This window comes from Octopus sinensis, linkage group LG5, assembly GCF_006345805.1.
Source record: "Octopus sinensis linkage group LG5, ASM634580v1, whole genome shotgun sequence".
NCBI lineage: Eukaryota > Metazoa > Mollusca > Cephalopoda > Octopoda > Octopodidae > Octopus > Octopus sinensis.
Window position 1 is genome coordinate 86,765,812 of NC_043001.1, and position 21,303 is coordinate 86,787,114.

General features: G+C 35.1%; 1 protein-coding gene across 4 annotated transcripts in view; it reads left to right on the forward strand.

The window, feature by feature from the left end:
• The window catches only part of LOC115212208 (carbohydrate sulfotransferase 11-like), a 99,002-nt gene extending 78,244 nt beyond the window's left edge, over nt 1–20,758 (forward strand). For all 4 annotated transcript variants that reach the window (XM_036502862.1, XM_036502860.1, XM_036502863.1 and 1 more), the window contains 2 exons: nt 10,022–10,041; nt 19,498–20,758. In XM_036502862.1, the coding sequence (XP_036358755.1) occupies nt 10,022–10,041; nt 19,498–20,442 (965 nt within the window). In that variant the 3' untranslated portion in view covers nt 20,443–20,758. The remainder of the gene's footprint in view (nt 1–10,021; nt 10,042–19,497) is intronic.
• The last annotated feature ends 545 nt before the right edge of the window (nt 20,759–21,303 follow it).

Consider the following 21,303-nt stretch of genomic DNA (forward strand, 5'->3'; position numbering starts at 1 on the left):
CAGTGGAAACAGTATTAAAGGGGGGGGTCGGGCAAAGTGGAGAAGAGAAGGATAATGGTGGGATATCTCTCGATGGAAAGTTCTGCGAATCCAGGAACACAATTCTGCGGGCCATGTCAACTTGGTGTTTATATGAGTGGCCCAGCTTACGTTGTTGTCCACAATTACTCCCAAGTCTCTGATGTTGTTGGACGCCGGAGAGTTTCACTGAAGGAAGGGAGTATGGGAGTTCAGGGCATCTCTTTTCCAAGTGGATAGCTCAAATTTATCTTGTTCAGCAGCATATTGTTTTTTTGCCCATTGGATAACAGCCAGTAGATCTGCTGAAGGCATGTCCGGTCACTCGCCTCATTTATGACCTTCTGTAGCTTGGAGTCATCTGCAAAGATTTTTATGTTGCTGTGATTGATGATGTCATTAATGTCATTATGTAATGATGAAAAGAAGTGGGCCCAGCACAGTGCCTTGCGGAACGCCACTACTGACTTTGGGTGGCTTGATTTTACCCCTTCAACTTACAACATGTTGAGATCTGTCTGTCAGGATAAACACTTAATCCATTTCAGTAACTTCCAGAGACCAATATAATATGTATAATATGTATTATATATATGTTATGTATTATATATATGTATATATATGTATAATATATATGTATTATATATATATATATACATATATATATATATATATGTATATATATGTAGATATATATAATATATATTATATATATATATATATTATATATATAATATATATATATATATATATATATAATATATTATATACATATATATATGCAACCCTCTATGGGATAACGTATATCCAATATAATTGTAGTGAGTCACCCAACAAAGTTAATACATAAATGTTAAGGATTGCGATGCAATCAATTCTTTACTGTATGATATGGGCAAAGGTAAAATGATTTACCACAAATAATAATAATAACAAGATAAGAAAATGGAGAAATACATCTAAATCAAATATCAATTACCAGATAATACTCAATCACATACTTTATTAAACCACCAAATAAGAGACTGTAGGTTAAGCTATATTTTATTTATTGTATTTTATTCTCTTTTATATATATTCTACTTATTATACAAAATTACTCTTTTATGTACACTTTTTTTTATGTACATTCCTTTATGTACACTGATTTGTTCTGTTTTTATATTTAACCCTACGTCTCTTATATGGTGGTTTAATAAAGTATGTGATTGAGTAATTGATATTTAGTAATGATATTGAGTAATTGATATCTGGTAATTGATTATTTGATTAGATGTATTCTCCATTTTCTTATCTTGTATATATATATATATATCTATAGATATATATAATATATATATATTATATATATATATATATATATATAATATATATTACATATATATATATATATATAGTGAGCGGTGTTCCACAGGGCACTGTCTTGGGACCACTGCTTTTATAGTGGCCCTCTCAGATATGCCCTCAAATGCCCGGATAGCCACTCTGGCCAGCTATGCAGACGATACCGAAAGTTTCGCAGAAAATACAGAACCCAAGCGATGTTGCACACCTGCAGCAGGAGTTGGACTCATCTACAGATGGGTGAGGATAATAATATGCAGTTTAATGCTGAAAAATTCCAGGCCCTGCACTACCAGCATCCAAAACTGATATTAAACTTACAGGATACACCTGGTCCACAGGGAATTTCAATCCCAGAGCCTAAGTCTGTGAGGGACCTGGGTATCGACATGAGTGATGATACCTCTTTCCAGTGCACATTACCAGGATGGCGACAAAGTGCAGACGACTGGGGGTGGATCCTAAGAACATTCAGAACCAGAGATAAGGAAACCATGATGGTCCTCTGGCGGACATTCGTCTCAGTCGCCTGGATTACTGCTCACAGCTATGGTCACCCACCAGTGTAAAATTAACAGCGGACCTTGAAGCAATCCAGAGAAGATTCACAAAGAAGATCGTCTCTTTGCAACAGCTCAGCTACTGGGAAAGGTTGAAACAGCTAAGACTCTACTCCCTGGAGAGAAGACGGGAAGGAGAGGTATGCAGTTAATATATGTCTGGAAGATCCTGGAAGGAATTGTGCCAAATTTGGCATTGTAAGCTACACCAATGCTAGAACGGGACGACACTGCATAGTGCCAAAGATCCAGCAATGCATCACGCTTCAGGACCAGCTTCTGCAACAGCCTGGTTTCAAGGGCCCACAGCTTTTTAATATTCTCCCAAAGAGTCTGAAGAACTTGCACAAAATAGATGTAGCGGTTTTTAAATCAAAGCTGGACATCTTCCTGTCAAGAGTCCCAGATGAACCTACCTCACGGCAAGAGGTGCAAATGAGAGTAGCTGTATCAAACTGCATTCTTCACCAAGTGCCACATATTAGACGAGGTTCGTCGTAATAACAGTGTAGCACAAAACGGCGGTGCATCAGCATGGCCGCAGCTCTGAGCTGAAACTAGAAAAAAAAAAAATATATATATATATAGAGAGAGAGAGAGAGAGATACAGATATGCATATATATGCGTATGTATATTATATATATACACTTTTGTCTGTGTTGTCGCACATATTCTCCCGCTTTGTTCCAAACATTTAATGCCCCTAGCTTAGATTTTTGGAGCCAACCAATTTTGAACAGTCTCAAGTGTAACAGTCCGACACTGTAGTGATAATTGGAGGCTTGACTGATGAATAGAAAGCCACGAATGTTCCTCCCTGGTTTTCCTGTTCATCTTTGTATCGTCCATCTGCTGGTATGTTTTCATTGTCACCCGTTACTTTCTTGTTCGGTGTTTTGGATTTATATATATATATATATATATATATATATATATATATATACATACATACATACATACATACATACATACATACATACATACATACATACATACATACATATGTAGGTATATGTATATATATGCTTACGCTTGTGTCTGTATATGTTTGTATGTATGTATATGCGTATGTATTCCCCTGGGTGCGCGATACCTTGAGTGAGTTTTTTCTATTGTAACTTCGGCCTAACTAAGACTGAAAACTAAACAATACATAATTTATTGCGCAATTATCTGAAACGTACGTATTAAATGCTATTCAAAATATCATTACTTGGTTTGACTTCAGTATTATACATTATAAGACCCTATGTAAGTTGGTGCTAACCAGTTCTAGCGCCATTCATATGGTTACTATAGCAAGGATTCGAAATCACTTGATCTATTCGACTTGAATCGTATGTGTATATATATATATATATATATAAACATAAACATAACGTCGTAAGAAATTTGAAAAGCTAAACGCGAAACCGGTCTTTCTTCTAAACTATGTCATTGTAAGAAAACATTTTTTTTAATATTCTTCAGACATATTGACGCAAATATATATATTTTTTAACCTTTAAGCCTTCTGTAGTTTTTTCACTTTTTACTATTTTCAATATATTCAACCATGTGCTTTCACAAACCAACTTTCTTATCTATATATATATATATATATATATATATATATATATATATATATTATATATCATGTATATGTATATATATCAATATATATATATCATATATGTGTGTGTGTGTGTGTGTGTGTGTGTGTGTGTGTATGTGTGTGTGTATGTATGTATGTATCTATGTATATGTATATATCGTGTCCAGCTTAGAAACGATGCACTTCACCATAATCTATGATTCAAGTCGAATAGATCAAGCCACTCTTAATCCTTGTTATAGTATCCATAAGCATGCATGTACAAATAAACACGCATATGTAAAGAATAACCACTCATAGTTGCATATATTAAAAATAATATGAGTGCATGTATAAGCCCACATCCATCTGTATATGCACAGAGTAATTCGCTCTCACTTTCACAAATTTCTAGAACTGTGTAGAATAAAGAAAAATAAACTAATAAACCTTGCCACTTTATTTAATTTTGTATGCAATAGCTCTACAATTGGTATGCAGCTTGGTCGTAGTTTTGTGCAAATCTAATCTTCTGTATAATTTTGTTACATAAGATAACAATTATATACTTCCTCATAATTAACTTGATACGTCTGGTCGTATCTGGAATCTGAAGTTATTTTTACATTTGTGGTATACAGTTCCTAAAAATGCAATTCAAAATTTGGATAAGTTCTTTTCTTTGATAAAACTATTGCTCAAATTTCACCTTCCTGTAATCTGCACAAGCTTTCGTCATGATACGGCAGGTGTTTGCATAAGTTGCTGAAAAAGTCGATTTAATTTTTGGCACATTAGTGTAGATATACAGTTCATTTTCACAGTTCATTTACAGTTCATTATTCACATTTTCAGATCAAATATGAAAACTAGTAATAAAAGGGGAGCAAATATCGAACATGTGTGTATAGATGCATTGAGAGGTCAGAATGCTGATTAAAAATGTACCTGATGCGTCTTCTAAGACATTTTAGTATCTGTTTGAGTAAATTATATATGTCGGTTGCTTGATGGTTCGGCTCTGGATTCCTTCTTGTACGTAGACATGCAACAAAACTTTCCTAAATTAGAAACCCTAAATAAGTATTACCCTAACCGTAATTAGAATCTCAATGAGGGACAATCACGCAAGATCAATTTATGGTATAATATATACAATAAAATACCATAAATCAAGAAACCAAGAACCCAACGAGAATGAAGGACAACTTAGAACAACGAGAAAGCTAGATATATAAAATTCACAGAAAACATGAACATTAAACATATACATCTATCACCAGCTGCTTAAGAGCTATCATTATTGTTTCGACTCCAGGGAAGTACGTACCATTGAATTTCGCGACGTCAACGATTTTTAAAGCATAAGCTTGGATTTTGCTGTAAGTAAAACAGAAGTGACAAGAGGTAGTTATCTACCTCTTACAGTAGTCGCTCGGAAATTTAGCTGGAATTTGATGAGGCCTGGTTTCGAAGTATCAGCAAATTATCTGTTATGTACTCTTAGTGTTTTTTTTTTGTTTTTTTTTTGTGGTGGGGTTATACTGGTAGAAACAAAACTTAAATTGCTCAATGTCTGTGAGATAAACAACCTGATGGAACTGAATAAAGACTATGCAGACTGCACTATTGAAAATTAGGTGTATTTGTAAACGAAAGCAGTCGTAACATGATACAAACCGGTAATCTTTCTGCTGGTAGACTCAAACGCAAACTCTTCAAGAATTCTTGATGTCTACTTTACTGGGCGATATTGATATAGAGAGACAAGAATAAATAACTGAGGAAGTCGTAGTACTGTAAACTCTACAACATTTTATATATTTTCAGCTGCCCTAATTTATATTTCCTTAAATAAATCCATGTCACATCTGTTATTTATTAATAAACATTTAAAAATGCTTTACCGTTTCCTCAATCGTTTACCAGAAATCAATTTGGATTATAAAACAAATAAACACACAGAATGTAATAAAACAAAATAAAATGAAGAAAGAAAACAAAAATATAGCGATCGTAATCTTGTGGGGTTTTTTTTCGCTTCTTTCTGTTTTTCTTCCCTACCATCGTTTATTCACAACTGCACACCGAACGAGAGGCTATAACAAAGTACGCTATAACAAAGTACACACGCACAAACAAACACATACACACACACACGGACACACCACAGGCTATGGTGTGCCCGTGTGTGTACATGTGTGTGTGTGAAAGAGACAAACTCAGTGTGCATACACACACACACGCACATATATATATATACATATATATTTCATTTAGTTTCAGCTCACGAGCTGTGGCCATGCTGGGGCACCGCCATTTATATATGTATATATATATATACAAGATAAGAAAATGGAGAAATACATCTAAATCAAATATCAATTACCAGATAATACTCAATCACATACTTTATTAAACCACCACATAAGAGACTGTAAGGTTAAATATAAAAAGCAGAACAAATCAGTGTACATAAAGGAATGTACATAAAAAAGTGTACATAAAAGAGTAATGTTGTATAATAAGTAGAATATATATAAAAGAGAATATAAATACAAGTAAATATAAATATAAGTATATTTATATTTACTTGTATTTATATTCTCTTTTATATATATTCTACTTATTATACAACATTACTCTTTTATATACAAGTAAATATAAATATACTTATATTTATATTTACTTGTATTTATATTCACTTTTATATATATTCTACTTATTATACAACATTACTCTTTTATGTACACTTTTTTATGTACATTCCTTTATGTACACTGATTTGTTCTGCTTTTTATATTTAACTCTACAGTCTCTTATGTGGTGGTTTAATAAAGTATGTGATTGAGTATTATCTGGTAATTGATATTTGATTTAGATGTATTTCTCCATTTTCTTATCTTGTATTATTAATTTGTGGTAAATCATTTTACCTTTGCCCATATAATACAGTAAATGAATTGATTGCATCGCATTCATTAACATTTATGTATTAACTTTGTTGGGTACTTCACTAGCAGTATATTGGATATATGTTATCCCATAAAGGTTTGCATTTACAACCCCTATCTCAATTTGTATATATATATATATATATATATATATATATTATATATATATATATATATATATGTATGTATGTATGTATGTATGTATGTATGTGTATATATATATGTATTTGTATATATATATATATATATATATTGTATATATATATATATATTTGTATATGTATATATTTATATTGTATATGTATATATATATATATTGTATATTTATATTTGTATATGTATATATATTATATTTGTATATGTATATATATATATATTTGTATATGTATATATTATATATATATATATTTGTATATGTATATATTTGTATATATATATATATATTTGTATATATTTGTATATATATATATATATATATAGATATATATATATATATATATATTTGTGTATATATATGTATATATATATGTATATATTTGTATATATATATATATATATAATATATATATATATATTTGTATATATATATATTATATATATATATATATATATATAATATATATATATATATATATATATATGTATATATATATCATGCTAGCATGGAAAACGGACGCTAAACGATGATGATGATGATGATATATATATACTTGTGTATATATATATATATATATTATATATATATAAAACAAGCCAAGTAACTGATTGTAAACTCTCTATAAGAGACATAAGTAGTAACTCTACTGAAAAGTAAATGTTTGTTGCCACTACAACATGGCTGTTCCATACGGAGCTGGAGGACGTGTCCTCCTGGGGTTAAAAAAGATTAGTGTATATATATACACACACACACACGAGGGGTTGTTGAAGAGTTCCTGGCTTCGGGTGAAAGAAAATACAGAAAGATCAGTTAATTATGATTTTATGCAACATATTCCCTTCTCAGATTCACATACTTATTGCAGCAGCCCTTCAGTTTTCGTAAGTCATGTAAAAGAAATCTGGAAGTTGGGCCGCCATCCGGGCTTTTCATGATAACCTTAGTACCAGGAACTTTTCTGCACACCCTTGTGTGTGTGTATTCAACATACGATGCTCTTTTTGTGTTTGATATCTTCACGCCACTCCTCTTCAACAGTCATTTTATGTTATGATAATAAAATTACATTACATACTCTGAATGGAGTGCACAAAAATAATCTCAGCTGTTTTTCGACCTTTTCAAATCAACACATATTGATCAAAACAAGTTTCTGAAGACTTCAATTCACCGATGAAGACATATAAAACCAAAACATGCTTGTAGTAGTGTTTTGAAAATTAATTTTTCTACAAATTAATTCTTAATGGCTTGAAATCGTCTCTCTTTTCTTAGACAGGATTCTAACAATTACTCTCTTCTTCTTTGGTTTTTCGTTGATTTTTCTGTCTCTTTCTCAAAAAAAGTCAGATTTCCGTTCATTAATAATTTTATGCGCATGTCATACTGTATATTACCATTTTTGTGAATTATATACATTTATGTCATTGGGCCACTTCAGTTATTTCCCTTGCCTCACTGCCTAACAACAAGTATTTGTTCATATACTCTGCACAAACACATGTATGTGTAAGTATATATATATGTATGTATGTATGTATGTATGTATGTAGGTATGTATGTAGGTAGGTAGGTATATATACATGATTGTATATATATATATGTGTGTGTGTGTGTATGTGGCACCATATTTGCTATATATAGAATAATGCTAGGAAGGTGCAGTTGAATGTAAATGCTAAAAGAGGTCATCACCACAAGCAAGTTCCACTTTCAGAACACAAGATGGTGCTGTGTAATTATTGACCTAGATCTTTCATCTCGTGCGCGACTAAAATGCTCCCATAAATAAATTATCTGTCAATTATGCTCACAAATTCATCGTTACTTCTCGACCTAATATTGACCACCTAACTAATATGTTTAACACATCGCATTCACCACTGATGAAGTTTAGTTCAGCGATTTATTTATTTTGACTTATGATGCTTTCTATAAAGTTTACTGTGCAATGTAATATATTGAGAGAACATGCTATTTCAGGATAGTAGATGTTTGGATTTTTTCCTGAAAAACTGTCACCAAATTCGGTTTTAATATAAAACAGCCAGAAGAGGAAAGGTTGCGTCCATGCACTTCGCAGACCCTGCTAGATTAACGAGAACAATGCGGTTAATGTATAATTCAAACATCTATTAGTCAAAGTCTGTAGAAAAATGTCAGCCGCCTACGATAGAATAACAATAATACATTAGTGTGTTGTGCAGTTATATTTGGCGGCCAGATTCCGGTTGGAAGCAAATAATTTTCTTTGCAAACTGTTTCAGTAAAAACGATAAATTTTTCGTTTACGTAACCAGCATGGCTTCATTTACAAGAAAATAAGTAGATCCACTATGTAAGAATTTAATGTCAAATGGATAAGATTATACCCAAATTTTTCATTCATGACACACGGTATCATTGATATTTGATGAATGAACATGTATCAAGAAATCATAGAAATATAATTATGTGTAATCCAGTTGATTAAGAAATGTTTAAACGGTGGCTTCTAGCTAAAATGTAACAGTAAAATCTTCAGATAGACATTTTGTCTTGGAAAAGGAATGATATTTTGGATAATATAGACCTGGATATGTTATAACTGAAGGTAGAAGAAATAGGATAGTCATGAACTGGACATTGTGTTGGGGTTTAGCTCTAAGATTGAGTGAGTGTGTAAGGTCGTGGTGATTCTGATATTGATGGTTCGTGAGTTGTATGTAGAGGAAGTAAAGAAAGCTTGTTTTGGCGGGTGGTTTTAGAGTAATGTTTGGTGGCTAAGCTACAGAATATATTAGTGTAGATATTGATAATGCCATTGGTGATTATGTTGATAATACCTGTGATGTGGTATTAATAATGCTTGTTATGTTACTTATATAAGATAGTGCATATTCCTACGATACTGATGATGCCTATGTTGGCGGTTATACGAGGAGGTGCCCAAAGGTAATCGGAAACGTTCTCTCGGGAAAAAGCCTGATGTAGTTCAGACTTCTGCCGCTAGAAGCCACTTGATGCAACCCTCGGGTATCAGTCTGCCGACCAGTGTTATCGACTGAAGTCGTACTGCCATGTGGTGCATTTTTATTTTGCAATGCTTCTCCCCAATTCGTCGATGTTTGCGATGGCTGAATCGAAGGAACAGTGTGCTTCCTTGAAATTCTGCTTCTTGCTAGGGAAAACGACGGCCAAAATTGATTTGGTTGTTGGTTGGTTGGTTAGGTTGATATAATGACCGTGGTGATGGTAGTGGCGGCGGCGGCGGTGGTGGTGATTGTCGTGGTGGTTGTGGTGGATGTGGTGGTGGTGGTGTTAGTCCTCATTGATTCAAAATTCGTGGTAATGTTTGAGATGATGTTGACAATATTATTAATGGTTATGTGAAAAATAACATTAATTATAATTTGTCTTCTTTAATTACAGATGATGGAGATGACCCTCAGGTAAGCATCGATTTTTGATTTAGTTTCTTAACGAACATTTATCTTTTATCTTTTACTTATTTTAATCATAGTCTACGGCCATGCTGGGGCACCGTCTTGACGAATTTTTAGTTGAATGGATCGAGCCCCAGTACCTATTCTATTAGTCTTTCTTGCCGAACCGCATGTTTCTATTAGTGGTTTGACTAATTATTTGTGAAAAAAAGATAATAAAAAAATTTTAAAAGGCTGGGGACAGATATTTATGGTGATCGAACATAGCGTTAACTAATAGATTAGAGCAGGTAATATGTTATTTGAGATTAAGAATGAAATGTGTAACTGGAGTGTAATTGGATGGGTTGCTGATCCGCTCATATATCTTGCAGTCAAAATTGAGAAGAGCGAAGTTCTGAGACCATCGGAATAAATGATAACAATTTCAGAATGGCTGTCTTTCAGTTGCAGCGTGGAAGTGTTTATAAGCCATTTAAGAAACACACAAAAACTGTTAGATTCACTTCAACATTTAAATTTAATTTGTCAAAATATTTTCGTTTTAAGACCGCGACATATTTTGTCAGTGAACAGGTCACGGTCTCAAAGCGACGAAAATATTTTGACAAATTAAATTTAAATGTTGAAGTAAATCTAACACTTTTTGTGTGTTTCTTAAATGGTTTATAAACACCTTCCACGCTGCAATTGTTTTCGTTCCAGCACACGATCTCAGATCAAGTCACTCGCTATGCAAGTACATCTCTGTAATGTCCTTCAGTTGTCAGATCTATAGATTCTTTCGGGAGTTTTTAAATCTAAAATTCTTTATATTCTAAAATTCAAATACACACACACATGCACAGGATTAAGCGTGGTTCATAAAACAGGAAAGCACTCAATGCACCAGAGAAACTGAAATTATAAATTACCATAATTGTTTATGTGATACTGTTGTTATATGAGAGTGTGCATGCGTGTGCGCGGGTTCTCATTACAAGGAGGATATACACGACTTCCATGTTTTTACTAAGTAACTCTCATCAGGATTTAAAAAATGCGGAGTTTTTTTTATATATATGACTCATATTTTAGGTGCCACATGGGAGTGGAACTGAGAGTGTGGTTTAATAGTGTGTCTTTGTGAAATATGAAGACATCGTGATAAGTTGTTTGAACAGCAATCAAACATAAAGATTTTTACTTATAAGCTACAAAAATACACCATTAAGTCAAACCTACATAGCAATTAATAAGTAGATTTCACAAGATGAACGAATATTGCATAAAACGTCTGGGAAACTTAATAAAAATTTTACAATCAGACCAAGGTTACTGAGATAAAACTTCAAAATCAGTGTCAGTGTTTTTTTCTATTAAAAGTAAATGCGATACTTTTCAAAATGTTGAGCAAGGTTTTAATGATGTTTGAATGTATTTATAATTTCATAATTAAAAGAAAAGCATATATATATATATATATTATATATATATATATATATATATATATATATATATATATATATCTTATTATAAAAGGCAGATTTTTTATCTGCCTCCCTTTGTCACTTATAGAAATCTACAATATAGGATTTCTTCAATTACAATTTACCTAGCATTTTTAAGAGTAGAATGCATCGGGTTTTGCCAGGTCCACTTTTTTAAATTTCAACCCCAATTAAGCAAAATTTACAGAAAACTCACATTCTGGTGTATGAGTCAAATGCTTCTCTTAGTGTGGTTTACACCACACCCAAACGCACACACACAGTGTGCAACGAGTAAAATGAAAGTAATTCACTTTCTGTAGTGACTGACTCTTTCACTCTGCCTCCCACTTCCTCTTTACACACATAGACACGCAAATATATAAATAAAATTGTCAGCTAACGTGCGTGTGTGTGAGTGTGTGTGTGTGCGTGTGTGTGCGTGTGTGTGTGTGTGTGAGGGTGCGTGTGTGTGTGTGTGTGTGCGTGTGCGTGAGTGTGTGACAGGAAAGTTTTTTAGGACGAATATAAGACCTATATCCAAGTAGCAGAAAGATCGCCCAAAAGTGTATATAGATATTTAAATGTATTTATATATTCATCTATACACAGATGTATGTATAATGTGTGTGTATATATTTCCATAGAGGTAACCTTTCACTCCATACAAAGTTTTTTAGGACGAATATAAGACCTATATCCAAGTAGCAGAAAGATCGCCCGAAAGTGTATATAGATATTTAAATGTATTTATATATTCATCTATACACAGATGTATGTATATATTTCCATAGAGGTAACCTTTCACTCCATACAAAGTTTTTTAGGACGAATATAAGACCTATATCCAAGTAGCAGAAAGATCGCCCAAAAGTGTATATTGATATTTAAATGTATTTATATATTCATCTATACACAGATGTATGTATAATGTGTGTGTATATATTTCCATAGAGGTAACCTTTCACTCCATACAAAGTTTTTTAGGACGAATATAAGACCTATATCCAAGTAGCAGAAAGATCGCCCAAAAGTGTATATAGATATTAAATGTATTTATATATTCATCTATACACAGATGTATGTATAATGTGTGTGTATATATTTCCATAGAGGTAACCTTTCACTCCATACAAAGTTTTTTAGGACGAATATAAGATCTAAAGTATATACAAGTAGCAGAAAGATCGCCCAAAAGTGTATATAGATATTTAAATGTATTTATATATTCATCTATACACAGATGTATGTATAATGTGTGTGTATATATTTCCATAGAGGTAACCTTTCACTCCGCACAAAGTATTTTAGGACGAAAATAAGATCTAAAGTTATCTCTAAGTAGCACAAAGATCGCCCAAAAGTGTATATAGATATTTAAATGTATTTATATATTCATCTATACAAACATGTATGTATAATGTGCGTGTATATATTTCCATAGAGGTAATCATTCAATCCATACAAAGTTTTTTAGGACGAAAATATTTATATATAAAAGAAAGGTTGTGTGTCTGTCTACTCCGATTTAGATTCCTAACTACTCCCACATTTTGCGATGCAGCTTAACCAAAACCGGGTATCTTATAGTCGTGATTCATATCGAGCCCTTCTGGGTATTAGCGCGCGTCTACGATGAGTCTATGATTTTGCAAATAATTTACCATAATTTTTTTCCATTTTAATGCATATTTTTTTTAATAAAGGGAAGTAACTCTCAAACTTCACACCAATATGCGTGCTCATATGCGACGTAATATCACATCAGCAGCATTTCCTCACACCCTCCTTGCACTTGGCGAAGGCAAAATACCAGGGGATGAAAATCGATTCCATTTGTACCATTGTTAAGACGCCTTCTGATCTCAGAGATGCAGCATTCCCAGATCTACAAGCTAATATCAGAATATGGATTGGATTGGCCAAAAGGCTATACTGGCCCCGAGGAATAAACTGTTCACCATATAATGATGAAATGCTAAAACTCATTCCTGGGGAAGTCTATGTATATCAGTCTATCGATACAACTCCTGACCCAGAGGACGTCATCAACTATCCAATAGAGGTACTCAATTCCTTTGAGCATCCCGGACTACCACCACACTTTCTCAAACTTAAAGTTGGTGCCCCTATAATGCTCATCAGAAATTTGGTTCCCCCAAAACAATGCAATAGCACACGTTTGATCGTTAAGTCCTTATCTCCCACCGTAAACTTATATCAATATTTGCCTGAATAATCATCATAATTCAGTGCAATCATTAACAGTACTTTCAAGCAATTCAGCCCCGAGCAACGCCGGGAAATTCTGCTAGTATATATATAAATGCAGTGTACATTTAAACACATTTAAGGCATCCATCATAGGACTTGGTATTTAGAAAGGATGCAGTTTATTTGTATTGAATTAATAAATAACAGTTGGTGTAACTCAATTGCTGTTCATCAATATTTATTTCTCCATTTTCTGTTTCCTTTGAATTTTGTGTGTGCGCGTGTGTGTGTGTGTGTGTGTGTGATTATTAGATCCAAGGATCTAAGTGTAGGAAGTTTGTAAGATTCGAGCAGTCTGTGATAGGTATAAAAAAAAACAACGTTGAGGAGCAGTAATAATTTATTGGCGTCGAAAGTTGTAGGTTTTTCCCATATCGATGTTTGATAAGCTGAAAAGATATTTTAGAGCTCACCGTTAGCAACTTGAATTGCTATAAATGCGAATAAAAATCCAAATTGAGTGAGTGGAGCAGGTAAAATCCATGCTACATGTGTTTTCTAGCTAGCAGATCCTCTGATGTAATAGATTACTCAACGAGAAGCACTAGCTACTCATCTAGCTGAAGATACCTTAATTATATGGATGTTAGATGGTCGTTAAGAAATACCAAGTTAACTCGCCGAAAATATAATTTTAAATGAGTGCTGAAACCGGAAAAACCTACTAAAAAAATTTTTTTTAATATTTTAAAATATGTTTGAAGAAATAAACTGGTCAGTATGTAAGGAAAGTGAAGGAAGAGGACCAATATTTGAGAGTGGGGAATTGTCTAAAGTTGTTGATAAAAGGAAAATTGAAGAGGAAGGGATTTTGTGTAGATGGATATTCTTTGTGAATATTATTCTGGGACTACTTTACTCTATATACATATGTGTGTGTGTGTATGTATGTATGTATATGCATGTATGTATGTATATGCATGTATGTATGCATGCATGTATGTATGTATGTATATATGCATGTATGTATGTATGTATGTATGTATGTATGTATATACAGGCGCAGGAGTGGCTGTGTGGTAAGAAGCTTGCTTACCAACCACATGGTTCCGGGTTCAGTCCACTGCGTGACACCTTGGGCAAGTGTCTTCAACTATAGCCCTCGGACCGACCAAAGCCTTATGAGTAGATTTGGTAGACGGAAACTGAATATATCATCATCATCATCATCATTTAGCGTCCGCTTTCCATGCTAGCATGGGTTGGACGGTTCAACTGGGGTCTGTGAAGCCAGAAGGCTGCACCAGGCCCAGTCCGATCTGGCAGTGTTTCTACGGCTGGATGCCCTTCCTAACGCCAACCACTCCGTGAGTGTAGTGGGTGCTTTTTACGTGCCACCTGCACAGGTGCCAGACGGGGCTGGCAAACGGCCACGGACGGATGGTGCTTTTTACGTGCCACCGGCACGGGGCCAGGCAAGGCTGGCAACGGCCACGATCGGATGGTGCTTTTTACGTGCCACCGGCACGGAGGCCAGTCGAGGCGGCACTGGCAACGGACACGGTCAGGTGGTGCTTTTTACATGCCACCGTCACGGGGGCCAGTCGGGGCGGCGCTGGCAACGGACACGGTCGGGTGGTGCTTTTTACGTGCCACCGGCACGGAGGCCAGGCGAGGCTGGCAACGGCCACGATCGGATGGTGCTTTTTACGTGCCACCGGCATGGAGGACAGTCGGGGCGGCGCTGGCAACGGACACGGTCGGGTGGTGCTTTTTACGTGCCACCGGCACGAGGGCCAGGCGAGGCTGGCAACGGCCACGATCGGAAGGTGCTTTTTACATGCCACCGGCACGGAGGCCAGTCGGGGCGGCGCTGGCCACGGCCACTATCAGATGGTACGCTTACGTGTCACCGGCACTGGTATCGCAGCTGCAATTTCTATTGATGTTGATCGACTTCGATTTTGGTTCTGATTTCTGATTTGATTTGATTTCGATTTCCGATTTCCACTTGCCTCAACGGGTCTTCACAAGTGGAGTTTTGTGTCCCAAGAAGGAAAGGTATGCATAAGTCGACTGGCTACATCCCAGGTAGAGGCCACGGGTAATGGTCTCACTAGTCCTGCCGAGTCTTCTCACGCACAGCATACTTCCATAGGTCTCGGTCTCTAGTCATCTCCTCAGTGAGACCTAAAGTTCGAAGGTCATGCTTCGCCGCCTCGTCCCTAGTTTTCCTGGGTCTGCCTCTTCCACAGGTTCCCTCAGCCGCTAGGGTGTGGCACTTTTTAACACAGCTATCTTCATCCATTCTCGTCACATGACCATACCAGCACAAACGTCTCTCTTGCACACCACATCTGATGCTTCTTAGGTCCAGCTTTTCTCTCAAGGTACTTACACTCTGTCGAGTATGAACACTGACATTACACATCTATCGGAGCATACTGGCTTCATTTCTTGCGAGCTTACGCATATCCTCAGCAGTCACGGCCCATGTTTCACTGCCATGTAGCATGGCTGTTCGTACACACGCGTCATACAGTCTGCCTTTTACTCTGAGCGAGAGGCCTTTTGTCACCAGCAGAGGTAAGAGCTCTCTGAACTTTGCCCAAGCTATTCTTACTCTAGCATTTACACTTTCAGCACACCCGCCCCCGCTACTGACTTAGTCACCTAGGTAACGGAAACTATCAACTATTTCTAGTTTTTCTCCCTGGAAAGTGGCAGAAATTTGTCTCAGAGCATTTTCAGTGTTTATTGCTCCTGAGCATCTGCCACATACAAAAACTATCTTCCTAATTAGCTTTCCTTTGACATTGCTGCACCTCTTATGTGTCCATAGCTTACACTTGGTGCATCTTATAGAGTTTCTACCTACACCTTTTCTACAGATCGAGCAGGGCCATCTACCTGAAGGCATTTGTGATTTGTCTACCTTACTACTTATTAGGACTTTGGTTTTAGCTAGATTGACTCTAAGGCCCTTCGATTTTAATACTTGCTTCTACACCTGAAACTTCTCCTCCAGTCCTGATAGAGACTCAGCAATTAGAGCAAGGTCATCAGCATAGAGGAGCTCCCAGGGGCATCCTGTCTTGAATTCCTCCGTTATTGCCTGGAGGACTATGGTAAATAGGAGGGGGCTGAGGGCTGAGCTTTGGTGGACCCCTACCTCTACCCGGAATTCTTCACTGTACTCGTTGCCAACCCTCACCTTACTAGCAGCGTCCCTGTACATGGCTCGCACAGCTCTCACTAACCATTCATCTATCCCTAGTTTCCTCAATGACCACCAGATAAGGGATCGGGGGACCCTGTCGAAGGCTTTCTCCATGTCAACAAAAGCCAGGTATAGGGGCTTATCTTTGGCTAGGTATTTCTCCTGCAGCTGCCTTACGAGGAATATAGCATCAGTGGTACTTTTCCCTGGCACGAACCCAAACTGCATCTCATCTAAACTAACTCTCTCTCTCTAATTAGTTGGGCTATGACCCTCTCCGTAACCTTCATTACCTGATCCAACAGCTTGATACCTCTGTAATTATTTGTATCTAGGGCATCACCTTTATCTCTGTAGCAGTTGACTATTATGCTGCTACACCAGTCATTGGGTATGACTCCTTCGTGTATATACATATATATATATATATATATATATGAATGTGTGTATATGTTTGTGTCTGTGTATGTGTGTCCAACATCGCTTGACAACCGATGCTAGTGTGTAACTTAGCGGTTCGGCAAAAGAGACCGATAGAATAAGTACTAGGCTTACAAAAAATAAGTCCTAGGATCGATTTGCTCGAATAAAGGCGGTGCTCCAGTATGGCTGCAGTTAAAATTACTGAAACAAGTATAAGAATAAAAGAGAATATATGTATGGGTATATATATGTGTATATATATGTATATATATATGTAAATATATATGCATATATTTATATATATATATATATATATATATACATACTAGCAGTATCGCCCGGCGTTGCTCGGGTTTGTAAGGGAAATAACTATATAAGCATTTTTAGAGAGTTATAGCCAAAAAATAGTTTTAAAAATGCATTAAAAATGGACAAAAATTATGGTAAATTTTTTTTTTAAATCGTTGACATTTTTAGAGAGTTACTTCCCTTATATAATAGCGAAAAAATGCATTAAAATGGAAAAAAATTATGGTAAATTTTTTTTTTAATCGTAGACTCATCGTAGACGCGCGCGAATACCCAGAAGGGCTCGATATGAATCACGACTATAAGATACCCGGTTTTGGTTAAACTGCACCGCAAAATGTGGGAGTAGTTAGGAATCTAAATCGTAGGAGACAGACACACAACCTCACTTTTATATATAAAGATATGAATATGTTCACATACATACATTCACACACACACATATATATATATATATATATATATATATACATAATTATAGATACATATATGTATGTGTGCATCTACGCATGTATCTATGCATGTAAGTACGTACTCATTTATATATATAAATCCTGATATGTATATATATATTTTATACATACATACATACACATACACACACGCGCGCACATACATCTGTGTTTGCGTGTGTGTGCGCGCGCGCGTGTGTGCGTGTGTGTGTGCGTGTTATTTTGATCTCGTCAGTTTCTTGTTCCTCTGAGTTTTGCCTATGGTTGCATAGGCTCTTCAGGCAAATTATAACAGGGAAAATTACTGAATTTTCAAACCTACATATAGTTCCTATCATATATGGTTAGTGAAAAGAATATATAATATGGGGGAGGGGAGAGAAATAAGATGAAAAGAAAGAAGAAAAAGAAACTAAAGAAAAGGAAAAGAAAGAGGGAGTAAGAAGAGAGTAAGAAAAAGAAGAAGAAATTAAGGGTGTGTTTTAATGGAAGAGAATGAAGTAGAGTGACTGGTCGAAGAATTCGATAGAAGGAATATAAGATAAGTAGATAAATGAATAAACTATTATATATTGAACGGTTACATGAAACTCTGAGTGACAGTTGGTGAGATTTTATCAGCTTACACACACACACGCACACACACGAGCACTTACACGCATAAAGAGTTGCACAGCTTAAAATAGTGATAAATGTGAGGGGAGATCACTCTAAGCACGCTTTCTGCCTTTGAAGGGAGGTCACTCTCCACTTATTTTTGTCTCGATATATTAATTTTCACTTTTCATTCATTGTTAGTATTGCCTTTCATAACATAAATGGCGTACAGAGATATCAGCAGCACATATTCATGAAAAAATGGTTTTAATGCATTTTAGGACCTAGGATGATTTTTGGAAAGAATTGCGTTTAATATGCTATGAAATACGGTGATTTACTAACACAGGAATTTACGTATTTTATCCGCATGTAGTTTTATTGTATTTATTATATTTCCATGAATGAGTTCGGGTTAATATCGTTGTTGTAGTATTATTAGGACTTTATTATTGTTGCAGATTAGTGATTCTATCGTATCCAAAAATCAGTTTCCTAAAAGTACAAAGTTATTAACACACCTAGTAAGGAACGTCTCAACTAATACTACGCACTTTCCTACTTCATATAAATAACGCAAAATATTATGTAGAAATTATATAAAAGCTAGCTACAGACGTTTGGATAACATAGGATAAAATAGGATATGTTTGGATTACGTAGGATAACTTTCATGTTTGCATATATACTCATATTTGTATTTATACAAATAATATATTTATAATTTCATGCTTATATTTATAATGTCTGATATTTCATAATTTAATTCTACATGCAGGCTCAATTCACAGAAGATGATCACAAAGCCTTTTTGGTAGATCAGCAGAACAGAAAATCTTTTTTGAGATCAGCCTGCAAGAAACTCGGTTTACTCCCCAGAAAACGTGAAATGAAGAAAAGCGAGTTTTCCAGTATTCTTGTCGACGATCCACACGGATTTATGTATTGCCAAATTCCAAAAGTTGCGTGCACTAATTGGCGGCGAGTGTTACTTGTGTTAACAGGATATTACAATACGACGAAAGGGTCTCAACTGAGAGCTATGGATGTCCATGATTCTTATGATAAGCATTTGACTTACCTCAGTGACCTATCAGCTGGAGGAATCACATATCGTTTGCGCAAGTACAAGAAATTTCTATTCGTTCGAGAACCATTTCAAAGACTAGTTTCTGCTTTCAGAAACAAAATCCTCTCTTCAAAAAATGAATACTTTTTCCAAAGATTTGGCCGCATTATTCTCAAAAGATATCGAAATCGTTCAATGAGTGAAAATTCCATGAGAAAAACAAAGGTTAAATTTAGTGAGTTTGTGCATTATCTTATCGATGCGTCAACACGGAGAGTTAGTTTAAATGATCATTGGGGTCATTTTAGTCCTTTGTGTCATCCGTGTTCGATAAAATATGATTTTATAGGTAAATACGAGACATTGGAGAGAGATGCGCATTTTATTCTTCGTGATTTGACACCGAAACACTCGGTTAAATTTCCATCGCGTAATGACACCTACAGAACTGCACAAACTGGTAATGATTTGGCAGCGCAATATTTCAAAACTCTTTCGCCTGCATCTATAAATAGACTGTGGAAGATATACCGCATGGATTATTATCTCTTTAATTACTCCTACCCCACGTGGTTAGTACCATCTTATAACAGGAACACAACAATCATTAAACAGTCTTCAAAAGTAAATCCAGTTAAAATTAAAACTACCTAGAACTTGCTTCTGTGTTATGTGTGTGCGTGAGTGTGTGTATGTATGTATGTGTGTGTGTGTGTGTATTTTTGTATGTGTGTGTATATATATATATATATATATTTATATATTATATTATATATTATATAAGTAAATATGGGAGTGATAGTACTATTAAAATACCATCACTAGTGGCGGCGAATACCAGCCGTACAGACAAAATTAATGAAATATATATATTATATACATATATATATTCCGCAGGTTCCCTCAACCGCTAGGGTGTGGCACTTTTTCACACAACTATCTTCATCCATTCTCGCCACATGACCATACCAGCGCAAACGTCTCTCTTGCACACCACAACTGATGCTTCTTAGGTCCAGCTTTTCTCTTAGAAGCATCAGTTGTGGTGTGCAATATTTGTATATATCTTATATATATTTGTATATATCTTATATATGTAATATATGTATATATATGTATACATGCACATATGTATGTATATGTATACATGTATGTGCATGCATATATATATATATATATATATATATATATATATATCTGTAAAGGTGTGTGTGTGCATATATATTTGTAAAAATATATGTGCATGCATATTTTTACAGATATGTATACATACGTACATTCATACATACTTCCATACATACATACATACATACATACATACATGCATGCATATTGTCTGTAGAAGAAATCCACTCCATAGACATTAAAACCCACAAGATTCTAACATCAACTGCAAATCTCCATTGAAATAGTGATATCGACAGGCTCTGCCTAAGAAGTGTTAAAGGAGCTAGAGGTTTATCAGTGCAAACAGCCTTCGAATGTCGTACAGTCTCTCAGACAGCACATGCTTAA